This window comes from Mytilus trossulus, chromosome 12, assembly GCF_036588685.1.
Source record: "Mytilus trossulus isolate FHL-02 chromosome 12, PNRI_Mtr1.1.1.hap1, whole genome shotgun sequence".
Classification (NCBI taxonomy): Eukaryota; Metazoa; Mollusca; class Bivalvia; order Mytilida; family Mytilidae; genus Mytilus; species Mytilus trossulus.
The window spans coordinates 45,815,697-45,839,361 of record NC_086384.1 but is presented as its reverse complement, the minus strand read 5'-3'; the positions used below and the strand labels follow the sequence as shown (position 1 = coordinate 45,839,361).

The 23,665-nt window shown below is 31.1% G+C and overlaps 1 protein-coding gene across 1 annotated transcript; it reads right to left on the bottom strand.

Moving 5' to 3' along the window:
• Nucleotides 1–14,794: 14,794 nt before the first annotated feature.
• LOC134692501 (uncharacterized) lies at nt 14,795–22,674 on the bottom strand. The gene is made up of 2 exons (XM_063552957.1): nt 22,569–22,674; nt 14,795–16,104 (listed from the first exon to the last, which is right to left on the bottom strand). Exon 2 carries the CDS (start codon nt 16,088–16,090, stop codon nt 14,795–14,797), a length of 1,296 nt encoding a protein of 431 aa, XP_063409027.1. The 5' UTR covers nt 16,091–16,104; nt 22,569–22,674.
• Between the last annotated feature and the right edge of the window lie 991 nt (nt 22,675–23,665).

Here is a 23,665-nt window from a genome sequence, read left to right as displayed (position 1 = left end):
CAGCAAAATATAACGGACCCAAATATATTAGTATTAAACCATTCAAACGGGAAAACCATGAATATTCTCATTAATAAGTTACCTACAGTTGCTTATATCCACGTAATTTTAACTCTTGCCACATCTCCTTACTTATATATTAATTATACTATCTCTTTATATTAATTATAGTGTTTATTTATGTACAATTCACTGTATAAAACTAATTGTTTTCTTAAATGTTTATAATTCAACATCTCATTTTAAAATGTATCAAAGCTTTATATATATATATATCAGAATGATGCTAAGTAGGTTTAATTGCTTTTAAATCGTCTGAATGTATCAATTAGTTGTTTGTAATGATATACAATCACCATTTTCATCATTAATAAATATAAGAAGATAGTATTTCGAAATACCTAACGTTTGTTTAATGGTTCTTATAACACGTGCGGTCGAGTATATTATGCTTGGCATATTTTCGAAAACTCCATCGAAAATCTAGATATTGCTCTTAAAAATGTAACACTTATACATAAATCCCTAAGATGTATCCCATGAGTAAAGGGCTATATCCCTAAAATAATCAAGGAACAATGAAATGAACACTCGTTATAATAATTGATACTATATATAGTAACTTTTGGACAGTTACATTTTTTTTAAATTTATGTACCTTTACCTCAAATGTATCAATTTAATTTCTTTTGATACACAGAAACTCACCTTCTTTGCACTAGCGCTATTCTATTTTGAATAAACAACTTTATGTTTGCATTGCAATCTTTCTCGTTAGATAGTGTCGAATATTAACAAGTGTTTAAGAGAAATAACAACAAAAAACATCTCGAAATCTTAATATTATATTTGAAAATGAAATGAAATATAAATTACTCTAGATTTCATGAGAATTTTTAACAATCCTGCCAAATATTTCACATAGCATTTATAATCTCATCATCGGCATGTAATATTATTACTATATTCAATAAAAACGGTTACTGAATATTATTTTTATACTATAGATGATTAAAAAACACAATAAAACCTCTTCAAATTATGCAAAATGTTATATTATTAGTACTTACAATTCAATTGTCAGCATCAGCAGAACATAATTACAAAATTCAATTTCAAAACATAATAAAAATATATTTACATCCTTTTTTTTCAAAATCCATTAACAAACAGTACTGTAATCTTATTGAATTACATTTAACCTTTTCACACTTAATCTTCGTGATTGATATTAAATTCAATAACAAATATAAATAACTTTTAACAATTTTGATACATTGTGTTATAACTTCGAGTTTTACAAAAATATGTTTACGTCTTATTTAATGATGCTTTCAGATTTTATTGTAAAACAAGATTACCTACTTACTGCCTTGAGTAACGAAGATGTTTAACTTTTGTCGGTCGTTGACACTTTTATGTAGTGTGCCCAATGTCTTTTGATATTTACTAGCCTATGTCTCTACAGTTCTTCTCCATGCCATTTTTGGTCTTCCTCCATTTCTGTTATCTTCTAGGGTCCAGTTGAGTGTTGTAATTGGGATATCCTTCTAATCTTTGCATATGACATGTCTAATCTATCTCCAGCATATTTCTATTATAGGTGTGGCTATATCTAAAAACAAGATACACTACCATTCTAATGTATTCATAGCAGGAGACGCTTATTCAATCCACGATGCTAGTCTTGTTCCATAATCTAATGAAATGTTCAAATGCGTATGAACTACACACCAATTATAAAAAAGAAGATGTGGTATGATTGCCAATGAGACTTCTATACACAAAAGACCAAAATGACACAAACATTAACAATTATAGGTTACCGTATATGGTTCCCATCAACGAAGCTTATTTCAAATTGAAACATTATTTAAACCACTACCGCCGTCGCAACACACATCACGCTTTACAATCGCCTTTTCCACTTCGCCGAACCAAGAAGAGAATATGGATTATGGCGATAACATGAAATGGATTACATCATTCTGATTCATCAAAAGACAACCCTTAAATAACAGTACTAACAACTGGCAACAGTGACACAAGCAAGTTATCCACGATTCATATGAATAAAAAAGTTGCAAAAAAAATAAAACAATCGAGGAAAATTCAAAACGGAAAGTCCCTAATCAAATGGCAAAATCTCAAACACATCTTACGTAAGAATAACAACTGGCTTATTCCTGACGTGATACACATTTTATATACAGTTCTTTTTGCTTTTTAAAGAGTTATAAAAATTAATGTAATAAAATAAATTGATGCGTTTTGTTATTTGATTTTGCCATGTGATTATGGACTTTCCGGTTGTTTTCCTCTGAGTTCAGTATTTTTGTGATTTTACTTTTTACTAGTTTAGTTGGCAAAAGTTTGATTTTTTTAAAAGTGAAGCAATTACAAGATGCAAATCTTAATCTTTAGGTTAGAGGTTTTAATGTTATATAGCAAGCATGATGTATTTTACATAATTAAAACCTCGTTTACTTGAATTCATTTAGTATTTTTTGAGATGTGTTCGCTTTTAATATTTGTCCATGTCATTTGTCTAAAAAACAACATTAATGGATGAAAAGTCCTACTCTTCATTTTATAAATAAATCTGTCGTGAGCCTAGTGATGTCTTTCCTCGGAGATATCTTTTATACAAATATGTCATGCTTAGAAGGTGTTTTTAATAAAATTTCTGGATGAGAGGTGTACTTTTGGTTTAATTTTTACCAAATGTGTTTTGTCTTCACCTTGATATCAAAATTTTCATTGTAATCATGTATCCTATGAGAAGGTTAGATGTATTCGAAAGTCGAATTATTTTTATTCCTATCTGCCTGCAAAAAACCCGGTAGATGTGTTTATCATATACTTTGACTAAATAACATATAATTTTTACCGTATGATAAAAGCATTAAATTAAAGCATTTTCCATATTTTTCGAATTGGTGCTTAGCGGGCTGATATGAAAAGTATCACATGCTTTGATTGTTATCACATGCCTTTCCGTGACGTTATCACATGGCGTTCCGGTGATACTCGGCAAATTCCGGAAAATACACCTCAATGCTATGTTTTCAGTGAAAAACATTACAAAGTAGTGTACAAAACAATTGTTTGAATACTGGAATGTACTTGTGTAAAATAATTAAATTAAATTAAAAAAAAATTAAATTAAATAAATGCATTTTTTATAGTTTTTTTGAAACATGATTTAGAAAGTTACTTTAAAAAAGTTGACTTTTCCATGCAATGTTCACTATGTATATTGTTGAATTATTTTGTGGTAGATTCGTCCATATAAAAATATGTTTTTTTTTCTCTGTTGAGGAATATGATAGAAAGATTTCATATTGAATGTATCAAATTTTGAGTCCGACGTCCGTGAACTTTTTACTCTTTAAACTTCTTTTCGGGAACCTCGTAAAAGTATCAATATATGAATCTGTTATTTTTCTCTACTGTTTAAGCATATGATAAAAAGATCATAACACGTCATTTTTCATATCGCATGTATTATCAGCCCTCGGCCAATATCAGCCCTCGAGCCATGCGGCTCTTGGGCTGATATTGAACCTAGGGCTGATAATATATGCGATATGAAAAATGACATGTAATAATCTGATATTCCCTCACGACAAATACACTAGCAGGCTAAATAAAATCTCAATGCATAGAAAATAAGTGAAAGTTAACAATATTCTTAACCTATCATAATACAGCATTTTACATAAGGTTGAGTTATATAAAGATTAAAATGCTAAAATGTCGTTTAATGTATCAATTTACATGTCGATGCCTTTTATATATATGTTTAAACGGCATGTGTTTACGAATAACGGAAGTTGATGATACTGTCATTAAAGTGAGAGGGTTAGCGCTATAGAACCAGGTTTAATCCACCATTTTCTACATTTGAAAATGCCTGTACCAAGTCAGGAATATGACAGTTCTTGTCCAATCGTTTTTGACGAGTTATGTTATTTGATTTTGCCATGTGATTATGGACTTTCCGAATTGATTTTCCTCTTAGTTCAGTATTTTTGTGATTTTACTTTTTACACGATAATTGAAGGCCATACGGTAACCTAAAGTTACTTATATTCACGTCATTTTAACTTTGATGAAAAGTTTTCTCATTGGCAATCTAACCTAATCTCCCTATGTTTGTATATTAATTGTAGTATATGTATCTCTTTATAACGATTATAGTCTTCAATTAATTACACTGCGCTTTGTATTAAAGGGTTTCTTTTATGTTTATAATTTAACATCTCATTCAAAATATTTCAAACCTTTTTATCTATATTTCAGAATGCTGTTTAGTAAGTTTAATTGCTTTTAAATCATTCAGATGCATCAATTAGTAGTTTATAATGACATATACCTACATTTGCATCATTATTAATTATGTAGATGTATGAAGATACTCTTTTTGCCCTTAATCATTAAATAGCTGTTTGATGGTTCTTATAACAATTATGTTATCTATGTCATAATTTTGTGTACCTTATGTTTGATGTTTTCTAATGTTTATTTTCAATCTATAAGTTTGACTGAATCTTTCACCCCTCTTTTAGAATTATAAGCGTAGTCTCTAATTTAATTTTATGAACGTATTAAAAGAGGGGCAAACTATACCAGAGGGAAGTCAAACTCATAGATCGAAATTAACTGACAATGCTATGGCTAAAAATAAATAAGACAAACAGACAAATAAAAGTGCACAATACATAGAAAACTAAAGACTTGGCAAAGCGAACCCTACCAAAAAGTTTGGCGATCTCAAGTGTTCCAATAGGTAAGCAGATCCTGCTTTTCATGTGACAAAAGTCGTGTTGTTCATGTCATTTCAAACCCGGTAAATAGTCTAATTCGGTAGGTCATATATGTGGTGAAAAGGGAAGTGGATGTTGCTAAATATAAATGGAAAGTTCACAATTGGGAAGCTGAAATCATCTCTTTTGTCGCAAAGTTTTCTTTTCAAACGATCCCATTGTCAATATCTAGATGAAGATCAAGATATGAGACAGACTTAACTGTATCTATTGTATCCTTTATATCCAGTTCGATTTTTGAATTACAAATGTATTTAGTGAGAGAACATCATTTACATAACGGGAAGCAAAGTAAAAGGATATTGCTAACTTTTTGTCTTGCATCCTTAGACGTTTCTATATGAAGTCAGACTCATAATAATAAAGAAACAAGTCGACAAGAAGAGAGGTATATTGGAATGCCGACAGTATGTTGAAAACACGTCTCATAGAAAAGATACTTGTATTGACGTTTTCCATGTTTTTGAAACACAGCAATACCAACTCTTCTGATTAACTTCTGAAATCAATTGTGATACTTAGCCCACGTTTCTGTGATTTTATATTGGCCAGATTATATATACTCATTTATAACCTACAAATTGACTGGTTATTTTTGTTGGATAAGTATTGTGAAGAATTTCCGACTTATCTTACATTTGAATCAAATAATGTTTAAATATACCCCTTAATCTTCATTCATTCATTCATATCTTTATTGCCTCATAATTGAGATACAATGAATAATACAATTAACTTAATATCAGACAACAAAGAAATAAGCGAATAAGGTACAGAACAGTTGTTCACATATACAAACAAATATATACACTTTAGTCTCTCAGCATTAAGGCCTTATATAATCTCGATTGATGACATATCATGTATTGCCTAACCTGACACAACGTTCATATAATGCTAAGCACTGAACCACATGGGCGTGACATAGTCTCTCAAACTCAGAATGTTCAACACTTAAATTTAATGGAGTTCTTCCAAGCAAAATTTGATATATATCCTCATCGTCATATTCACTAAGTTCAAAATAAAGTTGTAGCGAACAAATCTCGATAATAATATCCAACCACAATTCGCGCAGCTCTAAAGTGCAAATGCAGGAACAGCATGCATGTACATATACATCACTAAAGTCATTTTCGCATTCGACGCACTTATCTCCTGATGAATTTGGTATATCAGATAACAGTTTTGTAATGAAATATGAATTTCGTATTTCTGCAAACGATTGCGTTTTTTTCCAGAAGTTTGTCATAGAAACTGTTGTATGAATATTTCTAAAACGCATAAAATTGTCATCTAACGCAATACGGTTTAACCAGTTGACTGACTGTTGTTCGTTAACTCTTCTGTGAACAATCGATTTCCATTGACTTTTTGATGGGAAACTACCAGTATCGATATATTCAGTAAGATATGCTGAATAAGCCCATATGTTCTTAAAATGTCAATTATATCAGGAATGTATCCATTGTGACGGCGTTGAGGGTCTATAAGGAATGAAAATAGTGGAACCAAAAATATTCCTTTTTGAAAGATAATTGCTATCTAACATACACAGTTTTTGAAAAAAGAACAGTTTTCTTTTGTGAATAAAACTCATAATCGGATGAATTCAATAATGCTCTCTATAATTTACAATTTAACTAATACAGACGGATTAGTTGCTCTTGACATTACTCCTTTCAATGCGAAGTATGCGTTTTTACCTTTTCTACAAGCATTTATAGTTCTCTTCTTAGTTTTGAATCGAGAATTAAGATCAATACCTAAATGTGTATAGTTGTCAGATAATGGAATATTCTTATTTCCAATACACCAGTGGAAGTTAACATTGTTTTCTCTTGTATTTATGGAGAATTGCATAATACTTGATTTGCTTGCGTTAAAACAGAACCGCCTGTTTCTAGAGTACTCGAAACACACATCAAACAAGCGATGGAGAGATAGTGGGGACGTGGCAATACATGCTATGTCATCAGCAAGGGCAGGTGCACCACAATTGATACTGTATATACCTGTGTTTTGATTGTATATCTCAATTTCACATATTTTAAAATCATTAATAAAAATTAAATACAGTAAATCAGACAGCAGACTGCCTGGTCTTACACCTTCTAACACTGGGAAAAGATTTGACTGGTGCTGGTTATAACTATAGCACTTTTTGTGTTTGTATGAAAGTCATTGACTATTACCCCTAAATTATTGTTAACACCTAGTTGAAACAATTTGTACAGAAGACTAAGTCTCCAGACTGTGTCGAATGCCTTCCTACTATCAAGAAAAGCTACAAAAATCTTACTACAAAATTCAAGTTTATGAAAAATGGTCTCATGTAGATTAAAGGAAGCTGTCAGGCAACCGAGGTTCTTCTGAAATCCTTGTTGTTGACAGTTAGGGAAGTTTATGTTTTCCAATATGATTAGCAAACGGTTTTTTATAACATGCTCAAAGACCTTTGAAACACACGGCAAAAGTGTAATCAGACGGTAGCTGTCAGGAGATGTTTTAGGTTTATTGTTTCCTTTAGAAAGTGGTACTAGTAAAGCAAACTTCCAGTCATAAGGAACACGACCTTTCTTCACTATGAGGTTAAAAATGAAGTAAGGCAACGGATAAGAACTTCTGCCGTATATTAAATGTTCGTTTTGAATTTTGTCGTGGCCGCTGGCTTTTTTACGCATCAAGGATTTGACAATATCGCGCACTTCACATTCGTTGATGACTCCACCAGGTAGGTTCTCATTGGAGTTACAGCAGGTGTTTAAAATCTCTGAATACGCACTGTCAATAAATTGTTTCTTTGACGTATCAAAAGTGTCAGTATTGTTCGTTGTACAAATGTTTGAAAAATAGTCCATAAAGGCATTCGCAATGCTTTCTGGATCATTACATGTATCACCATTATGGATAATTTCCGGATAAATTCTTGATGTTGATGGTTTACATCTTTTTACTAGTTTCCAGAATAATCGGATATCGCACTCAGCTGCTTTGTTTATGTCATCGTAACATTTTTGAATTTATTGTTCGTAAGCTGCGTTTTGCACATTTCGAAAATCTGATTTGGATTTTTTGTAATGTTTATACGATTCATGACTCATTCCTCTGTTTCGTCTATCTGCCAGCCATCGTTTACGCATTAACCGTTCTGTCTGATGAGCTTTCTTAACATCGGGTGTCCAGTATGGTTTTGTATATGGGTTAAATACGCACTTAGGAATAACGGAATCTGCCGCTGCATGTACACTACTTTCGATTTCCGTGTTAACAGTATCTACATCTACATTGTCTGAATTAATTCGGTCGGTTAACAATTCTATTGATACGTCCATATATTCTTGATATTTTTTTATATGATCGTCATTAATTTTATGCCAAGCCGGAAAGGAGTAGGTCCGGTAAGACCCCTTTTTGGCCCCATAATCTAGCAGTTTAACAAAATTGTTAAAATGTAAACTTTTAGTTATTTATTGGACAGTAGAATGCTTCTGTTTCATAAATCTGGGCTGATTTCGACAATGCAATGCACATATATCTGGAACTAGCACCATTAAGTCATGGTAAATTAGTGAAATCGTCATAATTCTAGCATTTTAGTAAAATTTTAGACGGTTTTCGTGCAAAACGAAAGTGGCCGCATTCGTGTTCATCCTTAATATTAAAATGTAAGTTGTATTTTACGATATTACATAATATATATAAAGGTTGAGGATGAACATGGATGCGGCCACTTTCATTTTTGACAAAAACCATCTGAAAAATGACATTTTTCGGCATATTTGGTAGATTTTTCATATTTCAGCTGGAATCGGTACGTTTTATATGACTAAATCAGTGAAAATCTTTAATATAAACTAATTGATCCAAATAAAATCAGTGAAAATCTTTAATATAAACTAATTGATTCAAATAAAATAGATACTTAAGTGTTTAAAAAGTTGAAAAAATCTTTTGTTAAATGCACATGAAATTTGAGGCCAAAATCGGTCCTGTGTGGATTATTATCTATCAAAAGTTCTACTACCATCGGTAAATGATAAGAAGTACTGTTAATCGAATCTTCGTCAAGAATTTCACAAGATCTCAGTTGCCTTAGTACACTTTAATTTACAAGAAGTAATCAATCATAGTTTTCTTAGTAATGAACGTATAATCAGACCCTGTATGCTTAATTTGACCACCTGAAAATAACAACTCGTGTCTTTTAACAAATTTTTGCAATTCATCATATTTACAATGGTTTGAATGCAATCTGTCTTTAGTACGACCACTAGCATTAAGGTCACCTGCTACAATAACACTGCCATAATTACAATAATAAGAAACTAAATTATCTAACATGTTCAATTCATTTCTATAATTATCTAAGCTATCGTCAGAAAGTAAGTATGCTCCAAAAATTAAAATTGACCCATTTGATTTGGTTTTTATCTGTAAACCTACAACTCTTTCAGAGTTGATATCATGTATCTCACTTATAGAGAACTGTAGTGTATTTTTATACAATATAGCAACACCGCCTTTTCCATGATAAGCGTGATATTTATTTGGTAAGTCTTCAGCTTTACCTTTACACGTGTAATCCTGTTCAATAGTGAAAAGGTAATGTAGAGAACTCTTTTTAAGTTTGTGTTCAGAAACTACACAAATATCACAAACTGTATTTTTCAAAAGACTACTCAAACAAACAGTGGAGGACATTATGCCTCTAACATTCCAAGCTAATAATTTGAGACTAGACATAATCAAAAGCAAAATAAATATACACAAAATACAATAGTTAAGTTTCGTTTTTCACATTTTGAAAAAGAGTTTATTCATGTCGCTGTTCGTTTTCGGTTTCATTTGAAAAAAGATGGTTCCACTTAACCACTTTCTACATTGTACACCATCCGGCCAAAAATTATAAGATTCAACATAATCTGCTCAATTTTCAACAACATTGAGTTTGGCGGATACTCGTTGTGCAATATGTTTTGGGTTAAACAATTTGTTAGTCACATGCATGTTTTCTTTCTCGAGATGAGCTAGAATCCCTGATCTCGTGGATTTAGGATTAATGCCCGAGAGATAATATCTCGCCGTTCTCTTTCTTTTAACACCAGTGAAAAAAAATTCATCCGATTCTGAGGGGGAGGTATCTATATTCTCGGTAACTCCATCCAATCGTACAGTCAGGTATTTAATAAGTCGTGTTCAATTATTTATCAATTTCACGCAGACCGTTATCTTTATGTGAGTCCGAGTGTGTATTCGTGTAAGACTTCGGAGTTGACAGTGGTGAGATGTTACCGTTAGTCGATTTATTTACTTCGCTTGGTAAGTCCGTTACGGGTGAGCACACTGGAATGTTTATTTTTGTCTGCTGATTACTTCTATTCGGAATAGAGTTCATCTGTTTTGGAAACGGTTGATTTGAGGTTCGAGCCGGGGTTTCTGTTAATACTTTTTCGGCGTATGATTTTTGGGTTGATGTTTTTGCAGAGAAGCTTGTAATTTGTTGAACCTTTCTATCGCAGCACCTATTCTTTGAACGCTGGTCGTGTAAGAATCAAAATTGATTTCTCCAATTGCTTTGGTTTGTTGATTAAATAGCTGATAATCGAAACTCATGGGATCCGGATAGATTCACGTAAACATCACATGACATGTTTTCGAGTTAAAAAAACATTCATTATCTAAATAAAGCTATTCAAACAACAAAAGGGAAACTTCAAGTTTAATCTCATAATGTATTATACTTGTTTGTTCCATTACAGAATTCTAAGTTAGTTCTTTTTGGGTGGATTGAACTTTAGGTACATTCATAAAAATGACATAGTGAAAATATTTAATTCTGCAGATGATCATGTGCATGTAATCCTTGAGCCTACATCATAGCTAATAATTCATATCCTGTGAAAACATTGAGAACCTACACACTCATGCTATGTCATAATAAATGATGGCTTTCTTGTTTGCAGTGCTGAATATCAACTAGTGTTTGAGTAAAATAACACGAAAGTTGATTATATTAAACTTGAAAATTCAATTCAATATGATTTACCTTTTATTTCGTAAGAATTACATTTTAGTTTTTAAGAATTTAATTTCTAATAATTCTGCCAAATACTTGAAATGAGATTTACAATCTCAACATTGCATGCAATATTTTTATTCTAGTCTCTGTGAAAGTAGATCTATACGATCCAATATAATCATATGTTTATTGCTCTCAAAGCCCACACAGAGGATAACGGTATTTACTAGTACAACACACTAAACTTAAGGATAACGGTACACATGATAAATACAAGCAGTAAACCTTTACCCTGTAGACGCACCGAGTATTGCAATCTGTTTTGCTTCATTTCATCCTCATTTTTGCTTCTAACAATTATCAGTCTCTTCTCAATCGATTTTCGGGATTTGAACATGACTGAACTACTGTTGTCTTAAAGGAACACTAGATGTCATTTTATTTGATTTAACACTCAAATTGTCATACTTGATTTATAACATACTAAAACACATATCCAAATTACAAAAGTCTTAAATGAACAGATAAAATGCATATACAAGAAAGAAAATCTCAGAATTTCATAGGTATTTGAATCTTGACGCCGTCTAAATCACTATCGAGATTACATCCGAAAACTGACGACGGTCACGTAACACGATATAAACATAGATAAAAATGAAAGCGACCTCGTGCAATTGGATTTTATCTGTCTGTTTGATTTCATATAGGTTAAAAAAAAAGTTAATTATCGTTTTTACTTGTTTACGATTGAGTTTTTGTAGATCGAATCAGTTAATAAAATGATTTACCTTTCACTTTCAATGCTTCATTTTTTTCCTTTTAATACCTTAACGCGCATAATTCATGCGTAATCCATCTGTAGCTTAGATGTTAGATTGAATGTATTTTTAATACGGATTCAATGCGGTAAAATTATTCACTTGTAAGTGATTAATTCATCATTGATGTTGTTTGCTAATCTTGACAAAATTGAACCATACTGGATGTTTTAAGCGAATTATCATTTCACTATTTCACTTTCATTAATGATTGAACAAAAACAGAATGCTGCAAATGTTTTAAATACCTCGTAAGATAGTAGCCCGTTTATTGATTCAGTGTTATCAAGTGACAAATTACTGTTAAATGATTTTGGAATCGGGAATATTGATGGTTTCTGTTTGTAATTTTGAACATGATATCACAATACATTTATCACTTTGTAGATCATTACATATATTTGTATGCAATTTCAGGCTATTTAATATCTATAATTGTTTTACATTTTTATGTGTTATCTTGATATTATTTCGTCAGTGATTTCGTTACCACACGTTAGTCAAAACCTTTATATAAAGTATTGACTTCGTAATGGCTGTAGAAACGTTGTGACATCCCGTCAGTATTAACAGTATCGCTGGTTAAAATACCTGTTAATTGAGATATGATCCATGAAAACGAAAGTATCCTTAAAATACATTAAAAAAGAAAAGAAACAAATTAAAAGAATAAAAATTTAGGGGAAAATTGATTATCGAAATAACTTGTTTATCCCTTGAAATGTTGGTAACTTCAATGTTTTGTTTAATTGTAAAGTTTTATTGATTAAACAGCTGTGAACACTTTTGTTTGATTCAGGAGAAACAACGGCATAGCTAGATAATACATATAGAGTATAACATGGCATTTTGGTGACCTTCTGGTGTTGTCTGTTCTATGGCCGGGTTATTGTCTCTTTGGTACATTCCACATTTCAATTCTCAATTTTATTCATATCAGACCCCTTATCAGCCCTAGGTCATGATATTAGCCAGAGAGCAGACAGGCTCGAGGAATGATTTCGACCATGGACTGATTAGGGTTCTGATATAAAAATGACATGTATTGTTCTTTGTATCATATACTTCAACAGAAGGTAAACAGACATAAACTTTTTTTTTAAACTTTGAAAAATGCTTTTGTTGTAATATTTGTTTTGCATTTTTTAATAATATATTTTTTGATACCTGATATTTTTTTATACCCAACTTTGTTATGTTTTACACATAGAAACGTACCAGTGAGGTATATTTTCCGGAATTTGCCGAATGTTGTCGAAATGTCTTCCGATAACGTTACAGCAAAGCGTGCGCCAATAACTGGAAGCATTTGATATGAAACGGAAGCAGTTGATAAGAAAAGACTTATCACACGGCTAAGGCAATTCTTCAAATTTAATGAATAGATATATGTACAAATAAGTTTTATCATGGGGTACAATAATACTATTATTTTCTATAAGTATATAATGAAAGTATTTAATTACACCACAATTTGATATTAATTAGTATCTCAATTTTCATTATTATTAAAATTGAATTCTATCCTAATTCTATCTTTTTTTTTGGGAAATCTTTTTAAAATTCAAATGAGACGTCACGTTATGCGTTTTATGTAACTTATCCGTTTTTATCCGTAGTTAGTCACCACTTCGGATTTATCATGCATATCTATTATATAGTCATTTAAAAAAAATACTGTTTGTAAAAGTATGAATTATTTTTAAAAATAAAATGTTCTCATCCCTGGCAGAAAACCCTAGACGTATTGGTCACATCTTTTTGGAACTTTTGGTGATCGTCAAACTTGAACTTGTTTTGCCTTTCGAACTTTTTTCATCTTAGTGGTTAGTCTTGTGTGGACGAAACTCACGTCTGGCGTATTGAATTTCAAACTGGGTACCTTTTGTTAGCTGTTATTCGTGTTTTTCTCTGTCCTATATGTTCTCCCATTTATTTGAATTGTATTCCTGTCATGTAATGTTGTCATTTAAATGTTATATTTGGCATTGCCATTTAAGCAGGAGGTTTGACATGCCAAAAAACCAGCTTCAACCCACTATTTTGTTTCTTAAATTGTTCTGTACCAAGTCAGAAAAATGGCCATTGTTATATTATAGTTAGTTTCTGTGTGTGTTACATTTTAACGTTGTGTTTCAGTTGTGTCGTAGTTTTTATCTTATTGTTTCGCTAAGTTTTAGTTTGTAACGCAGATTTGTTTTTTTTTCTCAATCGATTTATTAATTTTGAACAGCGGTATACTATTGTTGCCTTTATTTGGTTGTACATTCTCTCAATATTTTTAAATTGTTATTGCACAATGCCATAATGTTCTCAGATTTTTTTTTGCGGCTTTAAACTGTTTTGATAACTATCAGTAAAAAATACAATATGGGAAAAAAGTAACCCTACACCACGGATTTCAAAACGTAAAAAAAGTAACCACAAAAAACAAATAACGACCCCCCCCCCCCCAAAAAAAAACAAAAAAAACCCAACAAAATAATAATACTTAAACAAGTATTAAAAATACGGTATGCATTTTTAAGGAACTTTATTCAGGTTTCTTGTGAGTACTTGTAAATGTCCCATATATAGAGAAAGCTGATCGTATAGTTGTTGAATGTTAACCATCATCTGCTTCCTCTTTCAGACCACCCGATACAACCAAAAGGTTTTGATTGGTTCGAGTTGCTTAATTTTTAGTTTTCCATGTTGTGTTTGTACTCATGTTTGTTTATCTGTCATTTGTTTTGTTTTGCAATGGGGTTTTCAGTTCGTTTTCGACATATCAATGTGAATGTCTCATCAATATAGTTTGCCTCTGTTTCACATATACTATATATGAACAATTTGTACGGAATTAAAATATTGCAGTTTGAACTCTCATATATTTTCAGGTCAATTGATGTATTGTCTTAAACTCTGCGTACATTTGTAACTGCACATTTGCATTATTTGTGCAGATCTATATATAAACATGGCATTAATTTCATTCACTCTATCAAATAATCCCGAAAACAACATATTGGATTGCAAAATATATTAATCCTATAGAAATTAAAATTTCACTTGTTTTTTCTAAAATTTTAATAATATGATAACCAAAATATATATACATTCAAATATAAATCTTCAATTGTTTAACCTGTAGAAGGTTTCTCAAAACTTATTAGAAAACTGCAGTCTCTTTTGATATCCCTTCTGAAATTTTGATTAAAAAATGCGTAAATAATAGGATTTGCAACGTTGTAGCTAAAATGCATGTAAAATAAAATAATATTTCCTCGAACTACCCTCATCGCCATCAGCCAGGCAGGCAGAAATGCAATGATAAAAACTACTGTCACTATAAATAAAATACCAGCAGTTTTCATATTAGCTGATCTATTTTTTTCTTGTGCCGAACGCGTTCGTTTCAATTGTAAAGGTTTCTTAAATGTATCGTTATTGGTTGTGCCATCTAAGTTTTCGGTCATTGTCGATTTTGTTGCAACTGTACATGTGTTTGTTGTCATTAGCTGGTGAGCTGTATGATGTCCGAGAGTAATATCTCCAACATATGTCCTTTTCTTAGCTTTCCGTGCTCGTCTCATAACTAATGATCGAAATACTAACGTGTAAAAAATCACAACCAGTATGAAAGATATGAGAAAAAGAGACGCATACAACTTCTGAAAAATGTTTCTTACCGATGAGCTTATGTATTTTTCAGTTGGTAAACACAACATTTCAATCTTAGAACGCAAGTCATTGAGAAACAGCGTTTCTTCTGTCGTTTTTAATGCTGTCATGTTAAGCAGATAATTCGATTTGGATTGATTGACGGTCGCAGGTGCAACAGTTGTCATTTTCAGATTACTGTCCGTTTCATTATTGATATCAAGCACTTGCATTAGCAAGGATGTGTCTGTTGTTGCATTAGTCAATTTAATAGGTGAACTCTTAACATTCAAAAAGAAGTCGTTAGGAATTCCATGAACTAAAGCTATCACTATTCCTAACATAACGGCAAACATAAAGAGGAAAATAATTATCTTCTTAGCCATTTTCGTATCAAGTATCTGATTCCAGGGGCGGCATATTTTCATATAACGATCACAAGCTATAACGACCATAATAAAAGATGAAAATGGTACGTTTGATGTAATTAAGAACTGATATATCTTACAGGCACTGTCATATCGAATTTGTTTCTCAACGTATTCTACAACGATGGTAAATGGAATAATTATCAAACAAGTAAAAAAGTCAGTTCCCGCCAAAGTTAGGATGAAGATTGATGTTGTTGATTTGTCCTTTTTTCTTGAATACACGAAAATGACAAAGGCATTCCCGATCGTACCGAAAATGCTGAAAACAGCAAGCAAGCATATCACAACAACTATGTCTGGGTAGTCTTGGTGTAATTCAAGTCCGGATTGCTGATTGCTTCCCATTTTGCCGATGTTATCTGCAGAAGAAAAAAAATTGTGTGAACGTAATGCAGAGAATTATATTACATATAAAAAAGATGATGTGATATGATTGCCAATGAGACAACTCTCCACAAGAAACCTAATGACACAGAAATTAACCACTATAGGCCATCGTAAGGCCTTCAACAACGAGCAAGGCCTTGCTACATAGTAAGTTATAAAAAATTGTTTCATGAGAATCCGTACTATTCTGATCGGTTGATTACAATCTCTATGACATTTTAATTTAATGTATTGTATACATGTTGTATTATGTATGACTACATGTGCTACCAATGGCAATTGAATAAGAAAACATAGGGGAAAAATGATATTACACTTTTTTAGCATGGATATAAAATTATAAGATTTAAATTGTGCATTTTGTATTATTCTAAAAGTTTGTAAAAATGACAACCATACAAACATTTTAAGTATTAAATGCTTCGGCCCTTCATTCAAAATGTACTTCGGTCAACGGTTTTGCATCTGATAAAACTTACCAAAAGAAACATGCCATAATTAAATAACTAATAGTGTCGCCTTTATCTTTATCGGTGATGCAATTATCTCCCTTTTAGTAAATATTTCGTAAATCACCGTATACTCTTTGTCAAGCAAACACTTTTATTACTGTTTTTCTAGCCACGGATGAAATATGTTTAGCCTAATATACTTATAGTGTATAGATAATGATTTATCTTTTAAGACAATAAATTAAAATCTAGATATATAATTTATAACATTGCTTTATATGATACTGTTATGTTTAATAAATATCATTCATTTTAATGTTTTAAGGTATATTTCATTTTGTATTTGTTGTTGACTTTAACTTCAATTTGGTTTCTATTCTCCAAGACAAAAAAAAGGGAAACAGAAAATAAATATTTATAATCTAATACTTATTCTATCTGATACAATTTAAAAAAAATACATGCTATACTTAGTAACACATGTTTAATTTTAAAACACAATTATTAAAGATGGAAATGAACTTTTACGTTCTTAGAAAATGTATCCTCAGACAACATCAAAAGAAACAAGTTTCCAAAAACTCTGCTGTCGTAATTGTCTCTGGAAACAGGTCATGCAGCACGCTTTTTGTTATGGATAGAGTGTATTTAAAAACAAAGGATCATAGAGTACTTGCGGAAGTGACTTTTTTTGCCGACTACAGTAAGGCCCCAACCATTTAATTATTATAGTTCGTAGGGTAGATTAAAAGTCTTCTTGAAAAAAAAAACATTTATGGAAAAATCAAATTATGTTTGAAATATACATTAAAACTTTTAAACCCGCTGAAAACATTTGCATATGTCCAAAGTTAGAAACCTGTTATTCTTTTGTTGTTGGTTTTTATCTGTTATCTCGTTGCTCGATTATTTTATAGATTAGACCGTTGGTTTTCCTGTTTTAATGGTTTAACACTTGTGCTCTTTTGGCCTTTGATAACTTCCTGTTCGATTATAGCAAAAGCTCATTGGCACTCATACCATATCTTCTCATTTTTATTAGATTTGATTTAATATTTCCTAATTGATAAGCACCGTATGCAGTTTTATTCCATAATATGATATTGCTAATGTAAGTCACGTGATAATTAATTTATTGATGCAATAGAAGGCAATCCTATGCATTCAATGTCATAAATTGTAAAATACTGCATTAAATTTAATTATATTCACGTGATAATCACTTTCCGTGTCACCATTCATTGAAATATTTCAAATGCTGATCCATGTAGTATCAATTAAGGTTTCTGATTTTACCGTAATTATTCTCAACGTGTGCCCCAACTTATTTTATAGATCATTGGTAGATCAATTATACAGAAAATAACATGAAAATGACATCTCACGGAAAATGATCACGCTGACATCTTCGTTGTAGATGAAATGTCATTCATAATTAAGTTAAATTGACATATTATGCAATAAATTTAATCCGAAAGTTCCATCACTGAATGACAATGTCATTAATCAAATTCAACGTGACATTTTTGTGGCTGTAAAGTTTGGTAATTATCTGAACCATGGTGTTCGTGATAAGTTTTTTCCCGTCAAGCCTAGTTTCTTTATCTTATTATCTCTAGATGTCTTATTGACGTTTTTCCAAAATCAAAATCGTAGTACAATGATTCGATAAACAATATGGAGATGTGGTATGATCGACAATTTGACAACTATATAAATGAGTCTAAATGAAGCGAATTGAAGAATAGTAATGTGAACGCGCAGTCAAATAAGTTGGGCAGAAACTATCACCTCTTGAAAACAGGCTCTTGAGTTGTGACACATTAGATGAAAATAATTTGACTTATTAGATCAGAACGAATTAAAAACGTAAAATCTAACATTAAGACACAATATGCAACAAGCATTGATCTTACCATTCGCAAATATAAGTTTTAAACCAATCTTACTGAAAAAATAATCGTGTTCTTCATGACTAAAGTATCAATCAGCATACATCAAAAGGATGTAGTGTTAAAACGTCATCATCAGCATGAAACAAAAATTTGTGCATTTCAAGATGTAAGTAATTACCATTTTGAAAGATGTTATAACCTTCAAAACATGGATACAAAATATATTAACCAAATGATATACCAAGATTACTAAACAGTTAGATAAATTGTTCTTTTATAAACCTTAGAATAAAGAGAGCTAAAGATACCAGAGGTACAGTCAAACTCATAAATCGAAAATAAACTGACAACGCCATTGCTAACAATGAAAAGGACAAGCAGACAAACAATAGTACACATGACACAACATAGAAAACTAAAGAATGAATAACACGAACCCCACCAAACACTGGGGGTGATAATTGATGAATGGATGTTCGTCTGTGTATACTCGGTTTTTTAAAAAAAAGGAGAAATAATATTCACCAAATTTATAGAATAATTTGTATTTTTTTGGGACCCTTTATAGCTTGCTGTTCGGTGTGAGCCAAGGCTCCGCATTGAAGACCGTACCATGACATATACTGGTTTACTTTTATAAATTGTGACTTGAATGGAGAGTTGTCTCTTTGGCACTCATACCACATCTTCCTATATCTAATTATTAATTTCATTTCCTGTAATAAACAGATCCATGGGTCCTAAAGAGATAATAAAAATAAAGATAATTAACCATCCTACGGTAAATAATCAAATGATAATAAGACATCTTTTAAGTATCATATGTATTAAATCCATATTAAGAATGAATTTTTCTGTATTTGGCTAGCACCAATAGTGCCATAAATTTAACGACTTAATCAGAGATATTTAGTTAGATGTCAATCAGGGATGATATATGGCTTTTATATTACATATAATTTCCATAAAATGCTCAATTTATTGCAATACTGTTGATCTCTACTTTTATTTTTCTATTCTCTATCAAAGAGGAAACTAAGGTGACAGTAGATAACAGGAGTCAAATCACATAAATCGATTAACAAAAGACTTATTAAGTTGATTTAAAATATGAAGACAGCGCATGAGATCAACTAAAGAGTTACAGAATGCGTCGACATGGTTTACCAAAGCGTCTTAGCTATGCATTTGTTTTCCTCCTTCCGAAATCACAGACAACGTATTAAGTTCTGACAATACAACAGACTGAAGTTGAACAGTGGTATACTACTGCTGCCTCTTTTTTGTTTTTTTAATACATTCCGTCAAAAATTTAAAACAAAGTATTCATATCGTTCATTACTGTTACTTTATGTGCTTTGAAAAACTTTTATTACGTGTCACGGTACTTTTCTATCCCAAATTCGTGTATTTGGTTTTGATGTTATATTTGTTATTCTCATCGGTTTTTGTCTAATCCTTAGTCCGTTTCTGTGTGTGTTACATTTTTATGTTGTCTCGTTGTTCTCCTCTTATATTGCATGCATTTCCCTCAGTTTTAGTTTGTTACCACGATTTTGGTTTTTGTCCATGGATTTACGAGTTTTGAACAGCGGTATACTACTGTTGCCTTTATTTATGTTTCAAAATAAATAAAATCAAAACGAATAGAACTAATTATAATTTTTATGTATCCGACGCGCAAATTTTCGAATAAAGCCCAATATAGACAACAATAACAAGATTATCAAGATCAAGATTAAAAAAAATACAACAATATCGAGATCGAGATAAAACAATTAAAGACAGAGAAAGCAATTAGTTAACTTGTCACATGCAGTATTCATCGCAAAAACAGAGGAAGCAATTTTATATTGATAACCATACATGATTGTGTTCCCGTCGCACATTGAATCAAAATTATCAATAAACATGAAAAAACAGCAGCCCCTATTTTATAGCAAACAGCCGGTCGTTGCATTTCCAAGCACTAAAACAATTCATAATCATTTAATCAAATACTATTTGACACTTTTTAAGCGCAAATTGTTGACAAATATTTAATAAATGTTTTATAAAATCCGAATTTTACAATGCAAAATCTGGAAATAAATATATTTCAAACTCTTTAATTGAGCTGAAACTATAACGGTTTCATTAATTGCCTTTACAAATGCATTGTGTTACTTCTAATCAATTCAAAGGTCGTATCATTATTAAGCATCCAAATATCTGCGTTATAAGAATAATTGAATATACAAAAAATACACGATTTTTTTCTCTCTGACTTAACAGATTTGCTTTATCACATATGTTCGATATTCAGTTTTCTATGTAAAAGTTATAGCTCTAATGTAAATATACGATTTCTTTATAAATTGTGGCAATGTAAATGCCATTATCTACATTAAAGTTAAAAAATTAGAATTTTGGAAAACACGTAAAATATTAGAGAACTATTTTTAATCAAAATCTCAATAAGGATCGACACCTCACTCTTAACAAATTTTAAATGAGTAAATTCACCAATACAACTTTACACATGCAGGTAACATATTTGGGATATTAAGTTCTCAGGTAGTTGTTTATAACCTGAGTTGATTTGATTGAACATTGTGACATTTTACAACTTTATATGGCGTAGTATTATAAAGAGAAACGAATATCAACAAATAAAAAAAACCCACAAAAAACCAATACAAACGTATCTAAATACATGGAATATACGCCAATAAGTCAGCAACCCGACGGCATAAGTAACCAAAATATTATTTGGTTTTTAACAACCCCCATGCCATTGTGTCTTTATATAAAAAAAAAGATGTGGTATGATTGCCAATGATTCATGTACATCTCTCCACAGGAGACCAAATGACACAGAAATAAGCAACTATGAGTCACAGTACTGCATTCAGCAATTAGCAACGCCCAAACCGTATAGTCAGCTATAAAAGACCCAGAAATGACACAATATGCATTGTGAAGCACAATACATTGTGTCTATTAACATTGTCAAGCACTAAATCGTCCAAAGTTTAAATTGCAAACAATTTCAGTATAAACTATCAAGAATCTGATTATATCCTCTAAACACGTTTAGGAAAATATGTCACACTACAGCAACCGACGAGCTCCCTGACTATGGAGATCCATTTTCAGATGTAGCTGCGTTAAACTTTATATTTTTTATGTATCTGCGTTCAAATATATATTTTTTGATATATAAAACCTCCCCATTTTCCAAAGTGTATTATATTTTATTATGTAATATCGGTAAAATATAAGATATACAATTTTTATAACAATTACAAATGCGTCAGAAATCAACAACTATTGATTTATTGAAGTGTTACTCCTTTTATATAAGGTTTGGATTTTAAATGTTTTGGCCACGAGCATCACTGAAAAGACATGTATTGTCGAAATGCGCATATGGTGCAGGAAAATTGATACCGTTAATGTTATTACTCCAACTGGGTCGATGCCTTTGCTGGTGGACTGTTAGTCCCCGATGGTATCACCAGCCCAGTAGCCAGTACTTCGGAACTGGCATGAAAAAACGGATTTATTGTGTTATTAAAATTTGCTGTTACAAAATGTTAGAAGTTATCATAGATTAAAGAATGTATCTCCTTCATGCAAAGCTCTGATTCCTTTCACGGATTTGGCTACACCTTTTTGGACCTCTTGGATTATAGCTCTTCATCCTTTATATAAGCTTTGGATTTAAAATATTTTGGCCACGAGCATCACTGAAGAGACATGTATTGTTGAAATGCGCATCTGGTGCAGGAAAATTGATACCGTTAATGTTATTACAAGGCCTCCTAATTTTTATTTTTGTATATTTCAAACTGATACATGAAATGAACCAACAGACAATTTCGTTTTAAATTAGTTTTACGAGAATCAATAAAAGTATTTGATTATATGAAAAAAAAATCATCAATGAATTAAAAAAAAGAAAACATACCTTCAAACAAAAAGAAAAGAAATATTCAATCAGCGACAAACGATCTACCAGATTTGTTTAACAATTAAAACTTAAAAGAATTAATATATATATATATATGTTCATATCAATTTGAATTAATAAAAAGTAAAACATACCTTCCAACAAAAAGCTGAAATAGATATTCAATCAGCGACGACACATGACACCTTCCAAAAAAAATTGATTGAAAGAAGGAATGAATCAATTATTGGAAAACGCTTTACAACCTCTATGAAAGCAACAACACGGACTAATTACGAAAAGAATTTATTCTTGACTTATTCAATAAACGTAAAATTAGCTTGCAGACAATAACAAGATTGCATCATCTAGAAACTTACGTTTTTATAGAGATCCCAATTAATCTCAAGTAACGATTTGTGAAAGTCTATATCCTAAGTCCAATATTAACAACCTAAGGCACAATGTACAATGATAGCACTCCGAAATTAGTTACTGGAAATATAGCAAGTAGCGGTCATTGATATACAGTATATTCTTGTGCTATTGAAAACTTTTCTGTAGGCGTATTTATATAATATTTAAAATCGATTGCAATGTACGTTTACCAAAAAATGCATTTATTCATGCCTGGGATTTGCCTTTTATTGTAGTCTTCAGATATTAAAATATATCACTACTTTTTCAAATGGTTAAAACGTACTTTTGAAATATAATAAAAAGAAATAAACATTGATTTCTTCATGCATTTTATAACTGTTTTTTTTTTGTTTAAAGAAGAAATTAATGTTTGGTTGCAGGCAATATATCTTTATCAAGGCAACACACATATTGTCATACTTTGACTCATTATGATATCAATCATATCAACTCACATTAAGTCACAGGAGGGTGTATGTAGGATGCTTCATTCTTATATTATTAAGATTAATCATGCAACTTTTTCATAATTTTTTATTCATTTATTTCCATTATTTTTAATTTTGTATACTCAATGCATACCTTTTTAGATGTGTAACTTATATAGAACTATTGAATTAACATGGGAAGGTTATTAAACTTTAAAGCGCGAAGGTTGATATACGTTTAAGCTTCACATGATGAATATATGTGGTCAATGGACCCAACACATGTAATCGGGGGTAAGGACAACAGCATATAGCATATTTAACATTTATATCAATCTTAACGATGTCCACTGAGAATCGATTGTAAGTTTTAGACAGTACATAATAGAGTTATCACTTGAATT

Excerpts from the sequence above, each read along its gene's own strand:
- LOC134692501 (XM_063552957.1), bottom strand. The coding sequence starts at position 16,090 with ATGGGAAGCAATCAGCAATCCGGACTTGAATTACACCAAGACTACCCA.